Genomic DNA, 22,119 nt, shown 5'->3' with positions numbered 1-22,119 from the left:
GAGTAGGACTTCCCTACTCGTGAAAGTTATAGCCATCACATTAAGCTACACCATAACAAAGAGTGATTTAACTATGAAGACAACACGAATTACACCTGTATTTGTTACAGTAACGATTATGATTGACTGAGTCAGTTGGATTTTAAACAATTCAGTTTTGAAGAAAAAACGATGGGATTAGAAATAATAGAAAATATTACTACCCACTGTTGTTTTGTGTATTCTCACTGACCTGGTTTCACACGAATTGGTTTATCTAAAAATAGTAACGTTTGCTTCCAATGTGTTAAAGGAGTAGTTGGGGATGTTGAAAATTCAACCTATGAAGGAAAATAATGATGATAACAATACGCAACAGAATATTTTTTCAAACAAAACAGAATAGATTACAATTACTCAATGGGACATAATTAACATAGAACTTAGCACAAATGTGCCTCAGCACGAGTTCCCACATTAAGTAAGAATAATCAGAGTAAGTTAGCAACTGATAGGCTGGGCTAGTAGGATATATCAACCTAACATTAAATGATAGGTGAGAAATGTTGACAAGTGCACGCTATTGGTCAAGGTTCGCCCTGATCATCCGAGGAACACGGATACATGCAATTGCCCGAAATATAGCTCAATCATTTGAAAGACTTATATCGAAATTTATGAGTTTGTATTCATACTTCGAATTAACACATTTTTGGAATTATGACTGATCATGAGCCACATCATCCAACGTCTCCGACCATTACTGGTAGTGGTTATCGCAAGGATCACGAGCCGGTAACTGCACACACCAACACAATTCGAATAAACAGTCAATTATTCAATGATCTGACATGTCTTGGTTTGATCACCACTGGTTTTCTTACAAGTTTCGTGCTATTTGGAACTCATCATTATTGAATGCCGAGTATTAATTTCCGCCCCTAAATTGTTTATTTAGCACCAATAATACGATAAATGAGATAACAGACGAGAAACATTAAATGACTATTGGTCCAGAATGCAGTTTTCCACGATCGCTAGCTCACCAAGTAGTCAGAATAGAGAATATCCCAAACAACAAACAAATTCTTATGATACAAATTGGATTTACGAATAACCCATGATCTGGTTGGCGCTTTTTCTTAGCAGGGCTGTTTTCTACGAGACGGGGTTGCCGACCCTATGGCCAACCCTCCTCCTTTACCTGGGCTCGAGAGTGATCGTAACGTTAGAAGAGCTACAGGCAGGAAGGATTGTCCAGGACAGAGTTCGATGGGGAAATCTAGTGGGCGGCCTATCGCTCCTTTACGACAGGTAACGGACGAAAGTAAGCATACAATAATCTAGAACAAAATGCTGACTATACATCAAGAGAATTGAATTATAATATGGACATAACTGCGCCAGAAAAGGAAGAGCACTGAATCACTATGATTCTCCATCGAACTCTATCTTGGGCAACCCTTATTTCCGGTCTGTCGATGCTTGTTCCTCCTCCCAAATCCTCCTGAACAGAATGTGGAGCATGTTTGCAGTTACCTTCGAACTTCATTGATTCATGTGGTATATGGTCCTGCTGCTTTCTCATTCTTCATTTGTCTAATGGTCATCCTGATTTCTTCGATCGTTGGTAGAGTGACAGATATAAGTAGGTCTGTAGGTGTTGCTTCAATCTCTAATGGATTCAATAGAGCTGGTCTATTCAAGAGTTTCTCAAAGTGTTCTACCCACTTGTTCCGCTGTTCTTGAATCTCATTGATTGTCTTGCCTTCTTTATACTTGACCGGTCTCTCTGGTTTACTTTATTTCGCTTCGGCTCCAAAGGAGCAGTTGGATAACTAATAGACACATGTGAATATGGCGAAATTAGATAGTTTGTCTTTATTGGTCAGCTCTAATTATCAGATGATTGTACAAAAAAAACTGTATTCAGTTTGTCTAAAGTAAAAGTTTTTAAAAAAGCTCTTCGTTCTTGACATTTGTGTTATTACTTCGCTGGTAGCGCTGTGGCAAACAATTAGCTAGAAAAAAAGGTTCTTTTCTCAATTCATCTTATCATCAAATCTTTGAATATGAATATTCACTATGATCTAAATTGACAATGAAACTAACAGCGTAAGGTTTTATGAAGATCATAAACTTTTCGTATACTTTATATGATGAACTGATCTTTGGTTACGCCATCTTTGAAAACTTGGAAGTACTAGATGGCCGTTAAGTTCTATAGTAAGTTTTATTATTATTGAATGCCGGCTCAGTGGTTTAAAAGTTAAACCTCCGCACACAAGACAGAAAATCCTGGGTTTGATTCCTGATTGTACAGTTGTGGATGCATACTGCTAAATGGTCACAAATTAAAACGAAATGGTTGTTCAATACTTCCAGATTTTTAATGGTGTTAGTCTAGCTAAGATCAGTTTAGGATATAAAATCTATGAAAATAAAATTGATAGCAAATCTTTCTGCTTACTTTACAATCGGCATCATCATCAAAACGTACATCGAAATAGCCAACAATTGCATCTAATTCATAACTACTACTACTGCTATTATTATTAATGTCAGTAGTAGGTTGTATAGTTAAATGAAATTTTTGCTCACATAAAAGTGAACAATGATTTGATAAATTATAAATACGATTACGATGCATATCGTCTAAATCCAATGCAACTAATTCAAATGATTGTGTTAATATAGTAATAGGGGATATTGGTGGTGTAACATGTTCATTTGTTAAATTTAATACATGTGCTTCACTCAATGCAGCACGACGTAATGCTGGCATATTATAACCGTATACATTATTCCAATGTTCTAAACGACGTTTACGTAATTGTTCGGAACATTGTACACCTAATAAATTTAATGTATAATGACGTGGAAATATATGTCCATCACGGGATAAATATTTCGATGCCATTTTTAAGACAGAATCAAGCATTGATTCAAAAAATAAAAAATATCCCATCCACTCAGAGATGATTACATCAACCTGGAATAAAATAAACGAATAAAAAATGTAAATAAATAAGCGAAGTTTACATCACGGACTAGTCTTTAATTAGCCAACTATTGAAAACCCAGAAGCACTAAATAACTCTTTTGTCCCGGTATAAAACTTTTTAAAAAGCAAGCATTAATTACCACTACCTTAAGGGATCGAATTCAGGACAAACCAAGTATAATTTATAGTGTCATCTATAAAATCTAACAATCTCCACAAACATACTAGTTACGTTAATGGTGAATAGACTAAGAAATAGAATTCATCATGAGAAATTGTTACTAGCTGAAACAAATACGAAAGTAACTGAAGACAATTTTACAAGGGTATAAAGACTACTGGAGGATCACTAAGTAAAAAAGATTGACCAAACAACTGTCAATTATTTTTTTTCGGCATTCTATAATTGTGTTCACTGATATCAGACCGATAAATAAGTGTTTCTTTTATTATAAGCTTTATTTTGACCTATAGACCATTATTATAAGATTTACCATTCTTGAGTTATCCCTAGCCTATTAATTGCTGCATCCCACGTTCACAGCCACATTTGGCTAAATCTTGTACAAATGTCATTTTCTATTTTATTGGTACGTTGTGGTCAGTCTGTTTGGTATATAAATTCAGTATGTTTGAAATACAAGGATTCATACCACAGAGGCTGTTATTGGTGTTCTGGACTTAACTGACTGGGCTAGGCAGAAAGCAGGACCGATACGTACTCTAGACTGCTCGTACAGTTTTCGTGTGTCACTGTTCCAATCGATAATTCGCTGCTCTGATTGGCGGTCTTATCACGTCATACGTCAACAAGGCATCCACTCGGTCACAAGATATAACAACTGAAGTTATAAAAACCTCATTTTACGTATTGTACAGTTCATTAACGTTAACCTGTTCAAAGTACTTCATATTTATGGTAATACACATGTCTATGTTTTGCACAACCGTTGAAAACACACCTGAAAATTTCAGAAATCAGACAATCTAACTCTGTAGTCATTTTATTACAAATATTTCAACATGAAATACCTTGAGAGAACTATGAGTGCAAGCGATTGTAGCAAATTATTCAGACAGTAGATTGGTGATTGGAAAACAATACATATTTATTGTTTACATCATTATGAAAAGCAAAATAATTAGCCCTTCTGGTATTGGATAGGTGTTGAGAAAAAAAAGAAATAATGTGGATCAACTAGCATCAGATTGCAACCAGTAAAGCGAAGATCACTAGTACTATTTTGTGTAAGGCGTTTTCATCTTTACTGGATTCAATGATTGGTGATCAAATGAAGTCACCTTACAGAAGTTAGTTTCATATCAATCATATCGATACGTATATTTATATACATAATAGCTGCTTGTCGTCTAAATGGTCTTATTCGGCAATATACTATTCAAGAGCTGACTTATTTTTCCTAAATTCACTGAAGGTTAATGAAAAGTTCTCGAAATCAATAGCTCAAAGTGGTAGTGTCTGTACCCTAGAGGGCATCATATTCTCCTGTGTTATCAAGAGTGTTAGAAGACGAGACCAGTCTTCCAAATGTTTAATCATCGTACTTCTCACGACGGGGTTCTTGTTTACGAAATTGAAGGAATAAAAAGTGAATGTCCGGATATGGAGGATCCACTTAGTGGAGTTAGAAAACTCTGGTTCCAAACCAATGGTGCACATGGGCTCCACGATCGTGAGGGGAAAAATGGCGTGTGAACCTATTGTTGGTTACTGGCTACCATAGGACTGCATCTCCTGACCTTGCGACACTGCCTTATGGATTAGACCCCTAGATCAAAGGCTGAGGTAGTGGCTTCCTAAGAAAAACACCTTTTTCGATTTGGGCACACGGGCAGTACTCCAGCACTCACATATCGAATGATGAAGTGTGAAGCATGTATATTTGGTGCCTCTTTGTACCAATGTTTATGTGTTTAAATATATAAATAACACATTTTTTGAGAGAAAATTTCATTTATTCCCCCTAAAAAAACATAGGATAATTTTAAACTATTTATAGGGAAGGCAGGAACAAATTACATCAATGACCTACCTTTTTAACTGGTAATTCAACAGATTCCGCTTGACCATGAATAAAAGTAACACGTTCTAGTAAATTGTTCACTCTGTCATAGTTTTGCGGCGACGATGGGGCGAGGAAAACAATGCAAAAAGAAATATGTGTAAGAATGAATCTAATAGCAATAATGATAATAGATTCATTTGGAAAATATAAAAATTAATCTCACAAATTACGAAAAATATTTGGTCTATAACATTTCATTCAGTCAGTAAGTCATAAGCAACATAGAACCTGCCATATCTGTCCATCAAATTAAAACATGCTACACCATATCACGACGAGATGAAACAATAAAGACAGATGCCAGAGTAGTATTAGTAATAATAATAATAGTGTTAGTGAGAGTAGTAGCAGTATTAGGGACTAATTGCAGACAATATGACTCAAGAAAGAATGAATAAGAGGAGACAATGAAGAGGTATAAGATGATTTTCCAAAACTGAAGATGTAAGGAAGGATAAAGGGTGAATGTACCTGGGGCTAATGCGGCTAATTATGAGCTATACTATTGAATGTCTCTAACCATTGGTTAAGAAGATAATTGCAAGGACTTCAGCCAGGTAGTGTCCATCTACCAACAAGGCTCAATCCAAATGTTAGACCAATATTCAGAGTATTTTGAAGATAGTTTCTGTGACACAGAGGAGCTAAATAACTGTTGAAAAACCCAATAGAAACTAAGTACTGAACAGTTACCTCAACTTAATTTAAGTCTCATCCACAGTATGGACCAACAATCCTCCACGCTAACATACATATACGGAATTGAACAGTGAAACTCTAGGACTTGTATTGAGCACAAGAAACTATAGTAAGGATTCAAAGTTCTGAACTGATGAACTTCCCTCAATCTGAGATGAATAACATGATTATAACCTAATGTCATCGTCAATTAGAAAGATGTCTGAATTACATGACAAAGTTAGAGTTAACAGCTGGAAGAAATTAAGTACTACGATGGATTTAATGTACAGCAAAAGCTGTTTTCGTCTTACTAATTTGAACTGAAAAAAAAACAGAAAGTGTGGTCGTAAAATATGCAACAAGGTAATATATATATATATATATATGGGAAAACACTACAATACTGACAGAGATTGATAAAACAACCGAATACTCCGAATTGAGGCTTCCTCGAACAATGAAAACAGGTGAATCTCCTCGTATCCTCTTGCTTAATCTCACAGCTATTTTCTTACAATCAGAGCCTCAGTAGAAAACTTAGTTCCGATGCCAAAGAGGATTTCCCTGGACGAACAAATAATATATACGCATTTAAGTATATTTGGAAAAATGTTTGTAAGTAGGGACAAAAACATTACCGTATTAAGAAACGAACTAAAAAGGAATTCGTGATTGTTAACAACGGCTTAAGGAATGTCGGAAGAAAAAACATAAACACACAAGGATCAAGCTTGAATTTACGAATTGCCAAAAACCTATGCTGTGCACGTATTCTGTACTCGATTTGTCTTAGAAACACAACTATAAATATACCCCCATAGGAAGGTTATTTTAGATTGGTTTTTGAGAGATTCGAAAGTCAGCTGTGGTCTTTAGAAACTGAACAGGACATCTTGATAATAAGGCACAACTACTTACAAGTAGGTACCAAGACCCCTGGTGGATTAATAAGTGTGAGGAATAGTGATACTCCCTAGTTGCCCAAATTACAATGAGTGGAGAGGGGTTCAAATCTGAGTCTTAGTGGCTGGAAGTCAAACTCCTCAACCACTGAGCCACGCAGCTGGGTGGTTTAGCCTTTAAAAATTACAGTCAGTGAGTGTGGCAGCAGACTGCAGCCATGAAACTTAACATTCACAACGTAAAAAGCAAAATCCTGAAATGCAACATAGCAAGTAGAAACTAAATCGCGCTTGATAGCGAAGCTCTGGAAGAGAGAGCTTTTACGTACCTGGACAACATCAGTGGTAAACAAGGGAAATGTGATGAAGATGTGAAGGCACATATTGACAAAGCAAGGCCAATATTACTACGACGGAAGAATATCTGGAACTCAATTGAACTACCAAGAGCAAAGTTAGAATTTCCAAAACAAACGTTGAAACAGTTCTACTGTACAATGTTGAAACTTGGAGAACTACTACAACCACCACAAGAGGCTACAGATCGATTGGCCAGAGACCATAAGAAATTACTGGCTATACGAGAAAACAAAACAAATTCCAACGAAAGAGGAAATCAAGAAAAGACGATGTAGGTGGACAATGAGGAAATCAAACTGTATAACGCGAAGCAAGCCCTAACTTGAAATCGTCAAGATAAAAAGAAAAGATAGTTGTTCAGTAATCCTGAGTGTTGCTGACATTCCATTCTCTTAGCTGTGTGGTTCAATCGTGTGGCAGAACGCTCTGACAAAAGAAAATATATTTGTTGCTGCTGTGAGATGTTCCCGTCTTTTGTTGTTGGTGATGGAACCTCTGACCTAATTTTCGGACAAGAAACATGGTTCCCCGTGGTATAGAAGATATATATAATCATACAAAAATTAAAACTAATTCTAAAGAATAGACAATTGAAATACTGATGGACGTATCGTACCAAATTAATGCTCGTATTTCTCCTTTACACCAATAGGACACAAAAATGCTTAGGATGAACAATGAACAATTTATCTGTGTAAACAATTCACTCACGCTATACAAGATACCTAGCCAGCACTATTCCACACAGCTTCAACAGAACTCAAATCAATGACACGTGACTCGCCTGACTAGTACATGTGCGGTGTACGCTAGTTATGTTGACAGATATTAGTATGTAAAACCAGTCGACGGTGGAATGTCTGCGAGGACAAGGTTGAGAAGATTGAAATGAAAAGAGAGAAAGAAACTGAAAGCAATCAAGATAACAACAAGAATAAAGGAACAATGAAACATGCAAGAGACAATTCAAAGATTTGCAAATGATGTATTTGATGTGTGATTAAGCATTAAACAATAGATTGGCCTTTTCTACCTGGTTTCTCGTTCACTATATATTTATTACCCAACAACCGACAATCAAATAAGTACAAGGGGTAGGGAAATATATGGATGACACAAAATACCTGTCAGACTATATACTAGCCCGAGAAAAAAATCAATAACTGTTTCCTCTCGCCCAAACAACATAAACATATAATTCAATATGCATACCTTAAAGTTTCATGTGAAGCTGCATAGATCTCGTCAGCAGCTTCTACACCGTAAACATGTGAAGCACCGGCTTGTGCAGCGATAATCGACAGGATACCTGAACCAGAGCCAACATCCAAAATAATTTTATGCTTAAAATATTTTTCGGCATTAGACAAGATGAAATTCACATAAGATTCAGTACGTACACGATCATCTATATAGATATGAGAAAAAAAATCGATTTAGCAACAAATTCGCACAATTAAAAAAATGTAGGACTATTAAGTCTTGGCTTCAAAAAACGATTACGCATTGGGGTTCCTGAACGATTTACGGTAAATTTAACTAACGAATAACTGAGGATTATTCTACTAATACCAAAGAGGATGAATACGAATTGGATATACCGGATATCCAACACACACAACACGTACCAACATTTCAACGTTAGAAATCCACACGCTGATAGAAAAGACGGGAGGGAGGAGAAAACTATATGGACAACCTTTAGCCAGCCGATCACATCAAACATAAAGGTTACTAGGTTTTTAGTGCAGAATGCAAAACATAATAACGGATGGCCTGTAATTCGCCAAAAGATAAGTAAAAGATCGGCAAAATTTACAGACATTTAGCTTTTATTTGAACCTTAAATTGTTGTTATAGCATATTCCAACCATAAACTAGAACCGACTAATTGTGTATCCAGTATTCCGTTTCCCCATTATTAATGTCGTTATTCCATGTTAATACTTTTATTCAAATTGTTCTGCTGTGTGGTCTGGTCTTGTATGCACATAAATGACTTTCTGAAATATAGTAACGATCTTGGACTGTTAAACACTGGTCTTGAGTTCATCTTTTCTCTAATTGGGGCTAGTTAGTACTGGGTGAACTATCAGGCATAGAGTATCAGTCTTCCTCGTCCTTGCTACGTATTGGTTGCTTGTAGGACATAACACCTTAATAAACACCGATTACGACGTTATTATTCCTCTACCTGAGAATTAATGATATTTATCAACCTGTTTTAAAATTTAACAGATGGAATAGTGAAGTGGTGGTTTGATGGTGTTCAACTTTCACCCGCCAAGTTACCGGTACGAGTCCCGCTTCCACCTACTACGGTTTGAGCAACCGAGTGATCATATCACTAGTTCCCATACATAGAATGTGGCTCATACTGTCCAAGTGTCTGGTGAGTAAGTTTAGACATAAAAATTTGTTATAATATAGTGACCGTTTGAACTAATGTCAAAAAAATAGATTTTAGCATAAGACAAGTGTTATCGACATATACATTTCCATAATAAGGATTGGACATATTACTTTTATTACGCTTAGCATAGTGAAAAGAAAGAAATGCCTGATACTTCAATTATACTCGACGTATTTCAATTTTTGAAAATGTTCTGAAATTAACTAACGAGTCAGTGTAACAAAACTGTATTGTTCTGTTGTAACTGTTAGTTTTATACGGTGATCACTCATGCATATCATGATAATCTAGAAGAGGTATACATTGACTGGAATACTGGATCCTTCAGTCTTCGATAAACCACGAGGTCAGTTGGAGAGCAGTAAAACTGGATCTAATAAATATGGGGTCCTAAGGAGAAGTTGTACTGCCAGCTGTATAGGATTTTAATAATCGTAAGTTATTTCCGTTAAGATAATCGGAATCTGTAGTGTTGCTCATTTATTACAAAGGAAGGATTAGGTTAGAAATGTCAGTCCTAAATATATAACCTTACTTTACTCCCATCCAGCAGAAATTTCTTTTACTAATGGTAAGGTTTGAAGCGTATGAAGCAAACACAATAAGAGGTACTCGTAAAAGGCCATATGCTAACAGCCTTAGTGTGTTGCCTTTTTTTCTGTGGTCATGCTCATAAGCCATCAAGACCACCACTAACTCAGTTTCCTTTTCAGGTCCTTTGGGAAGTACTCTTTTACGATGTAGAAAACTGTAAAGTGATAACCACCGCCAAACCTTTGACAGTGTGAGAAATCAACTTATGGGAGCGTTAATACTAAATTGGGATGTAACCTGAAAATAGTTGAAGAACTTGGGTTTCAACGAGTCTAATCCTAATCTTGGAATTAGCTCGGTATCAGTAGTCAGGTGTCTATATTATTAGCCACCGAATCCAAACAGTACGACAATGTCAGTTACATAGTATTTCAGTCAAATAAAAGGTGGGTTATGATCGGGATAACTTAGTGGTAACGTCGTAGACGGTGTAGCTGGGTGAAGTGACTTTAAATCCCACAGGGATCATTATTTCCTTCAAAATTTTCAAGTACGCCTCGCCAACAAGTCCAAACCACCACGAAATCTCCAAGCATCCATCATCCCTTACATTTAGTTTCAAACTACTTATATTTGTTTAAACAACTTACAAAGCATTTTATAATCTTGAGATATCTGCACACACGTAACACATGTTATAACAGACACTATCGATGTGGATTTTTAATGTCAACCAGCATACATATTAGATGGGAATAAAGTTAGCAACATCTGGATCAAAAAGTATCAATTGAAGTTACTGAATGTTGAAAATCTATTGTGATGAAAAATACAAATCTCTAGGCTAAAATGATTTAGTGCAATAATCGTAATTGACAATTCAAGTGAGAGCCTAGAGTGATATGGCGCGAAATTGATTAGTAATGGGATCCAAAACTCGAATTTCATCTTATTAAAGCTCGTCATTTGAACATCGCTATGCTCAGTGCTTTCTATTATGTGTGATACTTCATTAATTTGCATTTCGTCGTGTTAAATTTTCTTCTTATTGTGCTGATATGAATTATTGTAGGACGATGAACTTATTCACGCTAAATCTTACGGTGATTAGGATCAATTAGCTTTAAATCCCTTAGGGAAAAAAACATTACAAAGCTATTGTTATGATTAACTTACTTATCATTTCACCGTGTATTTCAAAATGACCATAAGATCCAAAATATGAAGAATCATTCGGTTCCATGTCCAAGTCATAATTAGACGATTGATCACACGGTGATTTTCTTCGAACTGATTGGGCAGACATAGTTGAAAGTAAACGTCTAGTAATATAAAACGAGGATGAGAAAGATCATTAGCATTGACCACTCACAAATAAGCGTACAAAAGAAGACCACAATAATAACAACACCATATAGTGAAAAGTTTTTTAGTTAAATCAAATAGTGGGTAGCAATGAAATACGAGACATGCATTTAGTCCCATTTGAGACTCGTCAGCCAAATGTATTTGACTAGAGGATGGAAAAATACAAACCCTTACAAAATAATTTATACCTGTTGCACAAGTTAATGGTTATCTTAACTTCGCAGTTCGATGGGCAACTCGTAGCGCGTTTAAAATGACAGACACTAGGCTCGAGTCTTAAAGTGAACGTCAACACTGGAATGTAGGTATATCCAGCAGATGGGTCCCAAACAGGGCTAAATACGCGTCCTGTATTCCATTGACTGAGTGTCAAACTCTAATAAACAGATGAAATTCCTTATGAATTATAGTGGATATTGTTGAATTTTAAGTTTCATAATAAGGACTAATTTTGGTTAGATAATCAGTGCAAAACAAGGAAGCATTGAGCAACTCTACTTCATCCTCATTTATTTATTTAAATGCACAAACATCGATACAAAAAAGCATTAAAATATATATGCGCCACACGGAATTTGTGGGAGGTATGGGATACTGACTGGGTGCTTGAACCCAAGCATGTGGTTTTGTCAGAGAGCCACTCTCGGAGACGTTGACCCAAAGGTCTAATCCATAAATCAGTGGAGCAACGTTGAAAGATGTGGTCCTACGTTAACCAGTGACCAAGAATAGGTTCACACGCCATTTTTCCCCTCACGATCATGGAGCCCATATGCACCATTGGTTTGGAATCACGGTTTTCTAACTCCCCTAGGTGAATTCTACGCATCTGCCATTTTAGTGTGAGACTCCTTGCCAATGTTCATCCATAACGCTATCGAAGATCAAACACAGGATCCTCAAGAGTTGTGGTGTGTATAACCCTTAGACTAGTGAGTTGGTACCTAATAACTTACATTTCTAACTTTAGTCACGATATTGCTTAACCATAATCCACTGCTACTGATTGTATTTATTTGGGTTGCTACTACGTACATATATTATAATACTGTATTATGTCCTACCAAGTATCTACTAGTATGAAACACAAGTTCAGGATTTTTTTCTGTAGACTAATTCCTAATACACAACACAAAGATGTCAATATAAAGCTACTTATTAAGCAATTGGACCCCGGTGGAAATAGGTTATACATCTGATAATAATTAGTTACAATAGGAGAAGTGAACGATATTCCATACAACCGGTCTCAATGTTGCACCCTTACAACACATTCCCGTCAGTAAGTGAAAAAAATTATAATTTCCTCTTATGACCAATTATTTATTTATGGCCCACAAACGCCCTGGTACGGTCGAGAGTGGGGGAGTCCGCCCTCCCTCTCCAAATGCTCTCATATGGCCACGCGAATATGTAGCCTCTGTCAGGGAAGTCCTACTCACTGCCTTCTCGTGGCGGGGGTGTTGTTTACGAAATTGAGAGGACGAAAAGCGAATGTCTGGCGCTTTAACCGGGTTGGTAGACACGAAAAGTTCACCTAGGGGAGTTGGAAAATCCTCATTCCAAACCAATGGTGCACTTGGGCTGGCTTCAGTATCCTGAAGGAACAAATGCCGTATGAATCAATAGCTGGTCACCGGCTACCATGGGACTGTATCTCCTTACGATGCTCCACTGCCTTGTGGATCAGATCTTTCGGTCAAAGGCTCCGGGTGTGGCTCCCGAAGAAAACCACCTGCTTCGGTTTGGGCACCCGGGTAGTATCAGCCCTCACGCAAATCAAATAAGATTTATGTGACGTATATGTATTTGGTGCCCCCTTGTACCAATATTTATGTGTTCAAATAAATAAATAAATAATTTAAATGTAGAATTAAATTAACTGGTCTAATTTTAAAATAAATGTAAAGTGGATAGCGGTGGAATCCAAAACATGAGTTTCATCCTATTTCGGACTCGTCTGTAGCTGGATGTACCTGAACCTCAGAGTTAATATTTACTCTGGGAGTCAAACATAGTACCGTTTGCTTCAACCGGCAACGAATTATCCACTTAGCTACTGAGTTAAAACCTCAAAGTGAATATCAACTCTATGATGCAGATACTGCTAGCTAAAGATGGGTCCCAAAAACGATGAAACCCGAGTCTTCGATTTCACTGCCAGCCACTTTCCACTAGTTGTATGTAAACTTGTATCATAATTTGTAAAGAATCAAGGTAATCCTGCACAGGATGCACATATCCCAACCAAAACTGATCAGATTTCAATCAGGAATATCAACAACGAGATAATCCGAAACCAACACGAATTAAGTTAACTAATCGAGTTTTTATTCAACAAACATAACAATAATTTACTTGCAATTATTTAACTGCGTACGTAACGATTTATTTTCTGCCATGATACGTGACATTTCTTGTGATACAGGTTGTTGATTAGTTGACTTTTCATGTACAACTATCCCAGGTGACTGATTACTTCGTTGATTATCCAATAAATAGGATTCAATATCTGAGGTGGAGAGGGTATGATAGAAAAGAATCAGCTGAATAGTAACAGAATCATTAACTCATTAGATGTATATACTTGGTTTCAAGCCACATATTATGCATGAAGACTAGTGACTGACATTACTACCAAAAAATTACCCAAATCTAAGTGGTTGGGGCGCAGAGAGTTTGAACCATCAACTTAATAGGCTGAAATTCGACAGTTTTAACCAGTAAGTCCTCAATCCACACCAGAATTATGTACATATTATGAAAATAAGAGGAAGAGTAGGAAACTACTAATTGTAATCAGGGAAAAAGAAGTTAAAATACGAAAATTTGATGACTTAATATTTGTGTAACTGTTAGTATTGGTCGGAAAATGTTTTTTTTTGCAAAATATCGACTTCAGTTTTTTTAATAGTTCAACTACTTTGGTCCGAACTACTACTGCTTAGTGGTGGTAGTAGAATTATTAGCCGTCACAAAGTATGAAAGTTAAAGAGCTAAATCTATCCCATCAACTGACTATAGTTAGTGAATTACGCAAAAGTGACATTGGTTCACAACTGGTCATAGTGATGCATAGCTGCATTGATTTTTTCCCCAATTTTCCGTGGATAATTCATTACTTACTTCTCAACTGCATCTCCTATGTTCAGTTATTTATACAATTATGGATACTTATTTACTTATGCCCGTTACCCCTCATGGAGGAGAATAGGCCAATCACTAGCATTCACCATCCAATTCTGTTTTGAGCAATCCTTTCCAGTTGCTATTCATTCGTTTCATATCTGCTTCCAATCCTCGTCGCAGTGTGTTTTTGGACTTCTTCTTTTCCTTTACCCTTCAGGATTCCAAGTTAGAGCTTGTCTCGTGATGCAGTTTGATGATTTCCACAATGTGTGTTTTATCCACTTTCAACGTCTCTTTTTAACTTCCTCTTGAGTTGGAAGCTGGTCTGTTCTCTTCCACAGTAGGCTGTTTCTGATGGTACCCGGTCAACGGACATTCAGTATATTGCGTAGACATTTTTTTATCAATACTTATGCATTTTTAACGACGGTTGTGGTAGTTTTCCATGTTTGAGCTTCGTATAATAGAACTGTCTTGACGGTCGTATTGAAGATTCTCACTTTGATGTTGGTTGGCAGTTGTTCTGAGTTCCGTATGTTCTTCAACTAGAGGAATGTGTTCCTTGTTTTGCAAATCTTTCCCTTTACGTCTGCACCTGATCCTTCTTCTTTATCGACGATGCTATCAAGGTAAGTGAAAGTTTCCACATCTTCCAGAGCTTCTGTACCAAGTGTGATCGGTTTGGTGTTTTCTGTGTTGTACTTCAAGATCTTGTTTTTTCCTTTGTGTATGTTGAGGTCTACTGCTGCAGAGGCTTCTGCTACACTGGTTGTATTGACCTGCATTTGTTCATGTGTATGGGATAGAAGGGCTAGATGATCCGCGAATTGCAAATCGTCTAGTTGAATCCAAGCTGTCCATCGTATTATGGATACCACTTGCTAGTTCGCCTTTTATTTTGGTAATCTCCTCTGTATGCATGATTTGAAGTATGGTAATTCGGACTAATGCATCTTTCCATGATTTTAGATCACAAACTGATTCTAATTGGATCGCAATTGAAAACATGTAAGGGATCATATACTGGAACGAAACCGCTGTTCATTGCTTCAAGGTTTTCAATAGTGGTCTAACTAAGATCAGTCTGTGAATTAAAACTATGAAAATTCTATAATCTCCACAAAACCCCATACTGATCATAAATTTTTGTTGCATATATATATAGAACCTTAAGTCGATAGATATGTGAAATGAAAACTGATTTTCTCTTTCGTACGTCTGTATTTTTGGATATAATGTATCCCTGACAACTTTTTTCCAAAACAAAAACACCCGAAGAAAACACTTACCAATTGATAGAACTTCATCATCCGGCAGAACTGGATAGAGTAGATCTAAGGAGTCCGTTTTCCAAACCATATCATAAAATGCTTGACGTAAATCCACTGGTTTCTAAAATATGCATAAATGCGTACAAGTTATTCCTTTTTACAATCTAAAACAACTGAAGATGATTGATGTTAATAAGTGGTAAGTAATTTTATAAGCTACACTACATTACCCTTAGAATTGATTCAAGTGAGAAAAAACCCAGTAAGATATGAATAAATAACAAGAAAAGATTTAGTTAATTAACTAATCAATCACGAAATCGATCGCAATTCACTGAATTCAACATGCAACAGAAACTGTTAGAAGTTGTGTGTATATCAAGAGAGCTTAGTATATCATAAGTACCCTATTATCTAATAATACACATAAAGTCTGGCGTAACTGGGTACTACCAAGAGAAAAGAAATGTGCGCTACACAAAACAAAGAGATAATATTGTGAAGAAACGGAGGGAAAACAAGTACAAATGAAAACATAAAATATGTGAACAAGAATAGCATATATATGAGATACAGTTTATATAAAAATACATCTAAAAAGGTTTATCTCAGTAGGGGAAATTCTCCTAAATTGTATCAAGAAATTACGGGAGAGTTTCCACCCACTTTTAACTTGTGTAACATCTCATTACATCTTAAGCCACTGACTTGAATAACCTTTAGGAACTCAACCAATGAGTCTTGAAGGATCGACAAATGTTAAACCTATACAGCTTGCTTTCACACCCTGACACCACGTCATAAACTGACCACCTCTCTACTTTTTCCAACCACTCGCAGCATTAGCTGAGAGGAAATTCGTAAAACATGACCAAACCACCGTAGCCAGTGTTTTAGAGTGGTGACACTAATTGGAATATTTTCACTGTCTGAACACATGTTGCCAAACCACTCCCTTATTAACATGGTGTTGCCACTGAATGTCGCCAAGCTTTTGGAGATAACAATGATCAAACGCAGAGAGTTGCCTAACATCCTCGACTCGAAGACGCCAGGTTTTGTAGTAAGCCCATTCAACTATTTTACTATTTGTCTATTCGCTGTAATGTAGATATTTAATCCACTTTATAAAATTATGTGTGAGTATGATTGGATGCATTTCTGCACATCAACCTTTACCTATTCTCCCACTGGTTGTAAACACAGAAAATCAATAATTCATCCACAATCGATTGACACATAAATATTATGTGAATTTTTCAAAGCGCAAAATCACTGGTTTCCCTATGTGCTTTTTTTCTGCGTGCTTGAGGATTTTTACTAATTATTAACAATAAACTATCTCTACAACTGGTGTTCTGGCTTTGGAATAATCTCGAGTAAATTCATAATACTACAAGGAGATTTAGCCTGAGTTAAATACTCAGTTAATGGGATATTATTTATTGGAGTCAGATATAGAAGAAATTAGTCATTACGAAATTGATCATGTCGGGCTAACCAACCTTCATTGACGCATTGTAAACCCAGTTTTTTATGGACAGACCAACATCACAACAGCAAGGATAGCCAAGATAAGCATAAGCCGACCTGATTTTCAAATACGCGTAGACAGATCTCATCACTCACGCCACCATCAGTACACACAACTACCCAGGTAAACAAACTTTTTGACTACTTCTAGCGGCTTACCACCAGGAGAAATTCGCACTTACATAGTGAAAACCATATACCCAACTACGGACACCAACAGGTAAGTAAATATCAGCTTTAATAAACAACTCATACAAAATACTGGTATTTATTATCAACAAAAGTGATAAGTCTTGTTAATTGAACGCTATATTCGGATCCTAAGCTAGTCTCGTAACCCCCAAGCTAAAACCACACAGCAACCTGAACATGAGAGAAAAGCCGCAAAATACACGAGAAGTACTTTACTACAAAAATTCGTTTATGTACAGAAAATATAGGGTTTTTATAGTATTTTAGAAGTCCTTGGGTTTTCCTGAAAATTCTGGAATGCTACTAAACATAGTAGCGGTGTAGTAATCAGCCAATCAGAAACTCTACATGTAACTTTTCACTTTCGAGATGTTTCTAGCAAAACTTCTAGTCAAGCACTGATTGGATAAAATGCTTCTTAATGTTTCCTGAGTCTATCATGTCTATTCCGAGAAATTTTCAGGAACGCCCCAACAAAAAGATATATGTGTTTCATCTTATTATTACTCAAAACTGATATATGCTGGTGAAGGTAAAATATGATTGACACCGAGCGTGGACAAACAGGCACGTGGTCTTATTGACTACTAAATATGTGATTTCTCTTCGCCTCATTGATTTCCACTCCGGACTCACTGAGAGTGACCGCTTGTGGTTATGTCTATAATCTGACCTCTATTTCGGGTAGTGAATCCTGAATCTGATTCGATTTCACTAGTCTTATATCGTGATATACCTGAAAGAAGAATGTTTTAAACCATCCGTTATATCAAAAACATTATCGAACTTACAGTTTTGCGAACAAAATTAACAAATCGAATCCAATCATATTGATCATTGAAAATACTCTTGCCTTCACCGTCTAAAAAATTGACCCAATCATGTTGAAGGGTAAGATGTTGAAAAAATAGTGGAGCTGTGTTAAAATGATTTTCACACATTAAACAAGTATACTTTTCAGATGAAAGTGAATCAGGCAGTGTAACTTCTTGCCAATCATCTGAATCACAGTCGTATTCCATTGGGTTTGAATCGGTCATCGATCTGTTTATATCTAGAATGTGAAAAATATATCGACACTAAAATAGATGATGACAACAGAAAAGCTAATGATTTTGAGAATCAATTCATTACACTTGATTTTATGAATATTGCGTAAGCCCTAACTAAGTTGAATGTTTACAACTTTCGAAATGCCTTGAAAGAACAGTTAGTAATTTTACGCACTGATGTGATGTCAGAATTCGCTTAATCTTAGCTCCTCTATAATTTACTTCTCTCAGTCAATATTGTATGCCGTAATGAGAGGCGAAAGTTAAGAATGAATAAAACATCTAGTGATCTTAGCTGATGAAAGTTTATAGCCTTGTCATCAGCAGATTTATTTTTTCTACCTAGTACAATGAGTATCATGTCAGTGGACCCACCAAATATCACCAGCGCTCTGAAGATACCTATGATAAATTACTTGAAGTCTGTGTATATCTACTTTCACAGGCTATGTTGTGGTTGCACAGTAATACAGGGTGGATTGCTGGTTTGGGTTGAAATTTGTAGATAGTGGCTAAAATTTGCGTATTTGAATCGTGATGTCGAATTGTAGCAGAGGTAGTAAAATAGAAGCGTACGCACACCATCCTACTACTGTGAATTGTACTCAGTCCATTAAGGTAGTGAATTTTTATCGACTAGGATGATTGGAACATGTAATAAGTATACCTACACACTGACTACCTTGACGCATAAAAGTGGCTAACGTACAATTAGGTTGCAAAAAACCTTGAAGCTGCCAAATCTAGATATTTATTTGTTTATTTAAACACATAAATATTGGTACAAGGAAGCACCACATAAATATGCGCCTCACAAATCTCATTCGATTTGTGTGAGGGCTGTGATACTGCCCAGGTGCCCAGACTGAAGCAGGTGGTTTTCTTAGGGGGCCACACCCGGAGCCTTTGACCTAAAGGTCTAGTCCACAAGGCAGTGGAGCATCGTAAGGAGATACAGTCCCATGGTAGCCGGTGACCAACAGTTGGTTCATACGCCATTCGTTCCTTCAGGATACTGGAGCCCATGTACACCATTGGTTTGGAATCAGGGTTTTCCAACTCCCCTAGGTGAATCCTCCACATCCACCAACCCGGTTAAAGCGCCGGACATTCGCTTTTCGTCCTCTCACTTTTGTGAACAACACCTCCGCCACGAGAAGGCAGTGAGTAGGACTTCCCTGGCAGAGGCTACATATTCGCGTGGCCATATGAGAACATTTCGAGAGGGAGAGCAGACTCTCCCCACTCTCGGCCGTACCAAGGCATTTGGGGCAAATCTAGACATTGTATCTGTAGATGAAGAAATTGACTGTTGGATAGTCATGTAGGTAGGTTCAGACTACCTAGTTGGAGTTCAATCCAACAGTTAGAAACTGAATAGCATGACTCAAGATTGTTAACAATGGTGCACGGACAATCATGCTTTGTATTCTAAACTTCTAAATTCATATGTTTTCCTTTAATTATTTCACTAATATATACTTCTCGAATTATATCTTAGATACCTAATCTCGTCGATTACCACTAATACTGTTACTACCTTAACTGTTGAGATGTGCCATAGCAATTTCATTTCCCTATGCTAACACGGCATGAAAATATGAACCGATGTACGCATGTGTCAGGTTCCAAGTTGCATTTGACTGACTGACTACCTGTTCTCTTTCACCCAGATAGTTGGGTTAAGTTTAATAAATTTATTCATAAAATGGTTATGAATCGATCATGTTTATCAATGTATTAGACTTAATTAATAATTTATATACAATAAACATAGATGAACAGTATAGTGGACAGGTAGAATCGTCGTTATATGGAAATGTATGAAACTTTGAAAATAACATCATTCAATGTCAAGCGTTCCTCTCAACAACAAAAAAGAAGATATTTACGTTGCTAAACAATTTTATTATAAGTATAATGAACTACGTTAATGTATACTATACACACAAAGTATTTGATTCAATAGCGCACAATGTTGATTATTGTTGGAGACGGATGGAAAAAAGTTGGGGGCAGCCAAACCAACATGTGACACCAGTCTGTAAAGTCGTTAACTTCTGGTTTGAGCAATGTTGGTCGATGCAGACTACTTGGTTGGGGTCCTCGCGACTATCGTAACTGGTGGTTGGAGACTCGGGTGAAATGGCTCAGAACCAATCACAATGGCGTAGGTGCATACACTCTATTATACTTTGAACCGTGAGAATGAAATTACTTTATACCTTTCTTTCTACGAACCAATTTTCCTCCCTGTATCATATCCTTATATGCAAAGTTTTCTCATATATTTCTACCATTAAAGTAACTGCTTTTATGAATTTGGTGTTTATCTTGTTATGTTGAGGTAAGGCAACTTGAATCCAATATATATATATATATATATATATATATATATATATATGCATAGTATTGGTCCATAAATGGATCCCAAAGTTACCATTCACTATTGTTATCGGGACACCACAGCTGTAGATAACTGAATTACTGATTTGACAAAAAGTAATAGGGTAGCCACGTTTCACATAAGACATAGTTTGTATCAAATTACAAAGCGGTGAATTCTTATTGTGAGCATAATGGATTTGATTAAGGTTTAAAAGACTTAAGAGAGAATAAAACATTACATTCGTATGAAAATCCGATCTATTTTACTTGGTATCAAAGCACAAATTTAAAAAACTAGCGAGTAAACATTTTCAGTGTAAAGTGCATAAGCATTTAAGATTCTTTTCCTTAACTCAGTCAACATTGCACATTGAGGGTAGGTGGTGACTGCACATATCTAAACCACCTCAGCCGATGAAGCTTCGGTCCATCATCATTCAATAAGTGAAGTGGTCAACACGTTCTTCACAAGATCAGTTCTGCGCGATACATGCCAGTCCTAAAGAAACACTACATTTAAGAAGAGCGAAACGCATTTCAATCGTGTTTGCTTATCTGATCAAAGCGTTTGAAAGAATGCCCCGTACCGGGGTATTATCAAAACCAAATTATCATTCGCTTATTCAAAGTCAATAAGTGAATATTCTGGCGGGAGATCTATGGCTGGGACGTTAAACAAGGAGACTATTATCTCTGAACGAGTACCAGTGAAAAAATGAAATTAAGTGAAGTCTTGTTAGCCAGAATACGGAATATAAGTGCTTCTGTAGACACATTATTAAAGCTAATTGAGATTGAACATATCGAAAAAGAGACTAAGTTAAAAATAACACATTTCATCTGGACGATACTTGCATCTAGACAACACGAATCAGAAATCGAAGTCGACTGTAAATTATTTCGTACTATGAGCAAGTAACTTCATTTTATTTGCCAGGAAAAACTACATAAAAAACCTAAGGATATGGTGCCACATGTGACGAAATGAGAGATGTTATGAAGAACATAAAACCATGGAGTCCAAAAACAAGGAACAGAACTGAGTGAATTGAAGGGACGATACACTTAAAAAGTTTACTTATTATTTGTTTAGGGAGCTAAAAAGACCATAAATACTAACTTGATTTACAATGGAATCAAATTTTTATATTTATACTGACAGATGTGGTTTCTCAGACTGACATACACATGCACCGACTGCACCGCACCAAAGAAACCATTGACCA

At 36.5% G+C, this 22,119-nt stretch overlaps 1 protein-coding gene across 1 annotated transcript; it reads right to left on the bottom strand.

Annotated features, from left to right (window-relative positions):
- Nucleotides 1–224: 224 nt before the first annotated feature.
- On the bottom strand, nucleotides 225–18,513 carry Smp_211290 (putative protein arginine n-methyltransferase; the record flags this gene model as incomplete). Its single annotated transcript, XM_018798628.1, has 8 exons — nucleotides 18,245–18,513; nucleotides 15,747–15,849; nucleotides 13,687–13,840; nucleotides 11,137–11,282; nucleotides 8,226–8,421; nucleotides 5,038–5,110; nucleotides 2,450–2,971; nucleotides 225–320 (listed from the first exon to the last, which is right to left on the bottom strand). Exons 1-8 carry the CDS (start codon nucleotides 18,491–18,493, stop codon nucleotides 225–227), a joined length of 1,539 nt encoding a protein of 512 aa, XP_018653551.1. The 5' UTR covers nucleotides 18,494–18,513.
- Between the last annotated feature and the right edge of the window lie 3,606 nt (nucleotides 18,514–22,119).

Source organism: Schistosoma mansoni, chromosome 7 (genome assembly GCF_000237925.1).
Source record: "Schistosoma mansoni strain Puerto Rico chromosome 7, complete genome".
In the NCBI taxonomy this organism is placed as follows: Eukaryota; Metazoa; Platyhelminthes; class Trematoda; order Strigeidida; family Schistosomatidae; genus Schistosoma; species Schistosoma mansoni.
The sequence above is the reverse complement of the archived record's forward strand: the minus strand, read 5'-3'. Positions and strand labels throughout refer to the sequence as shown.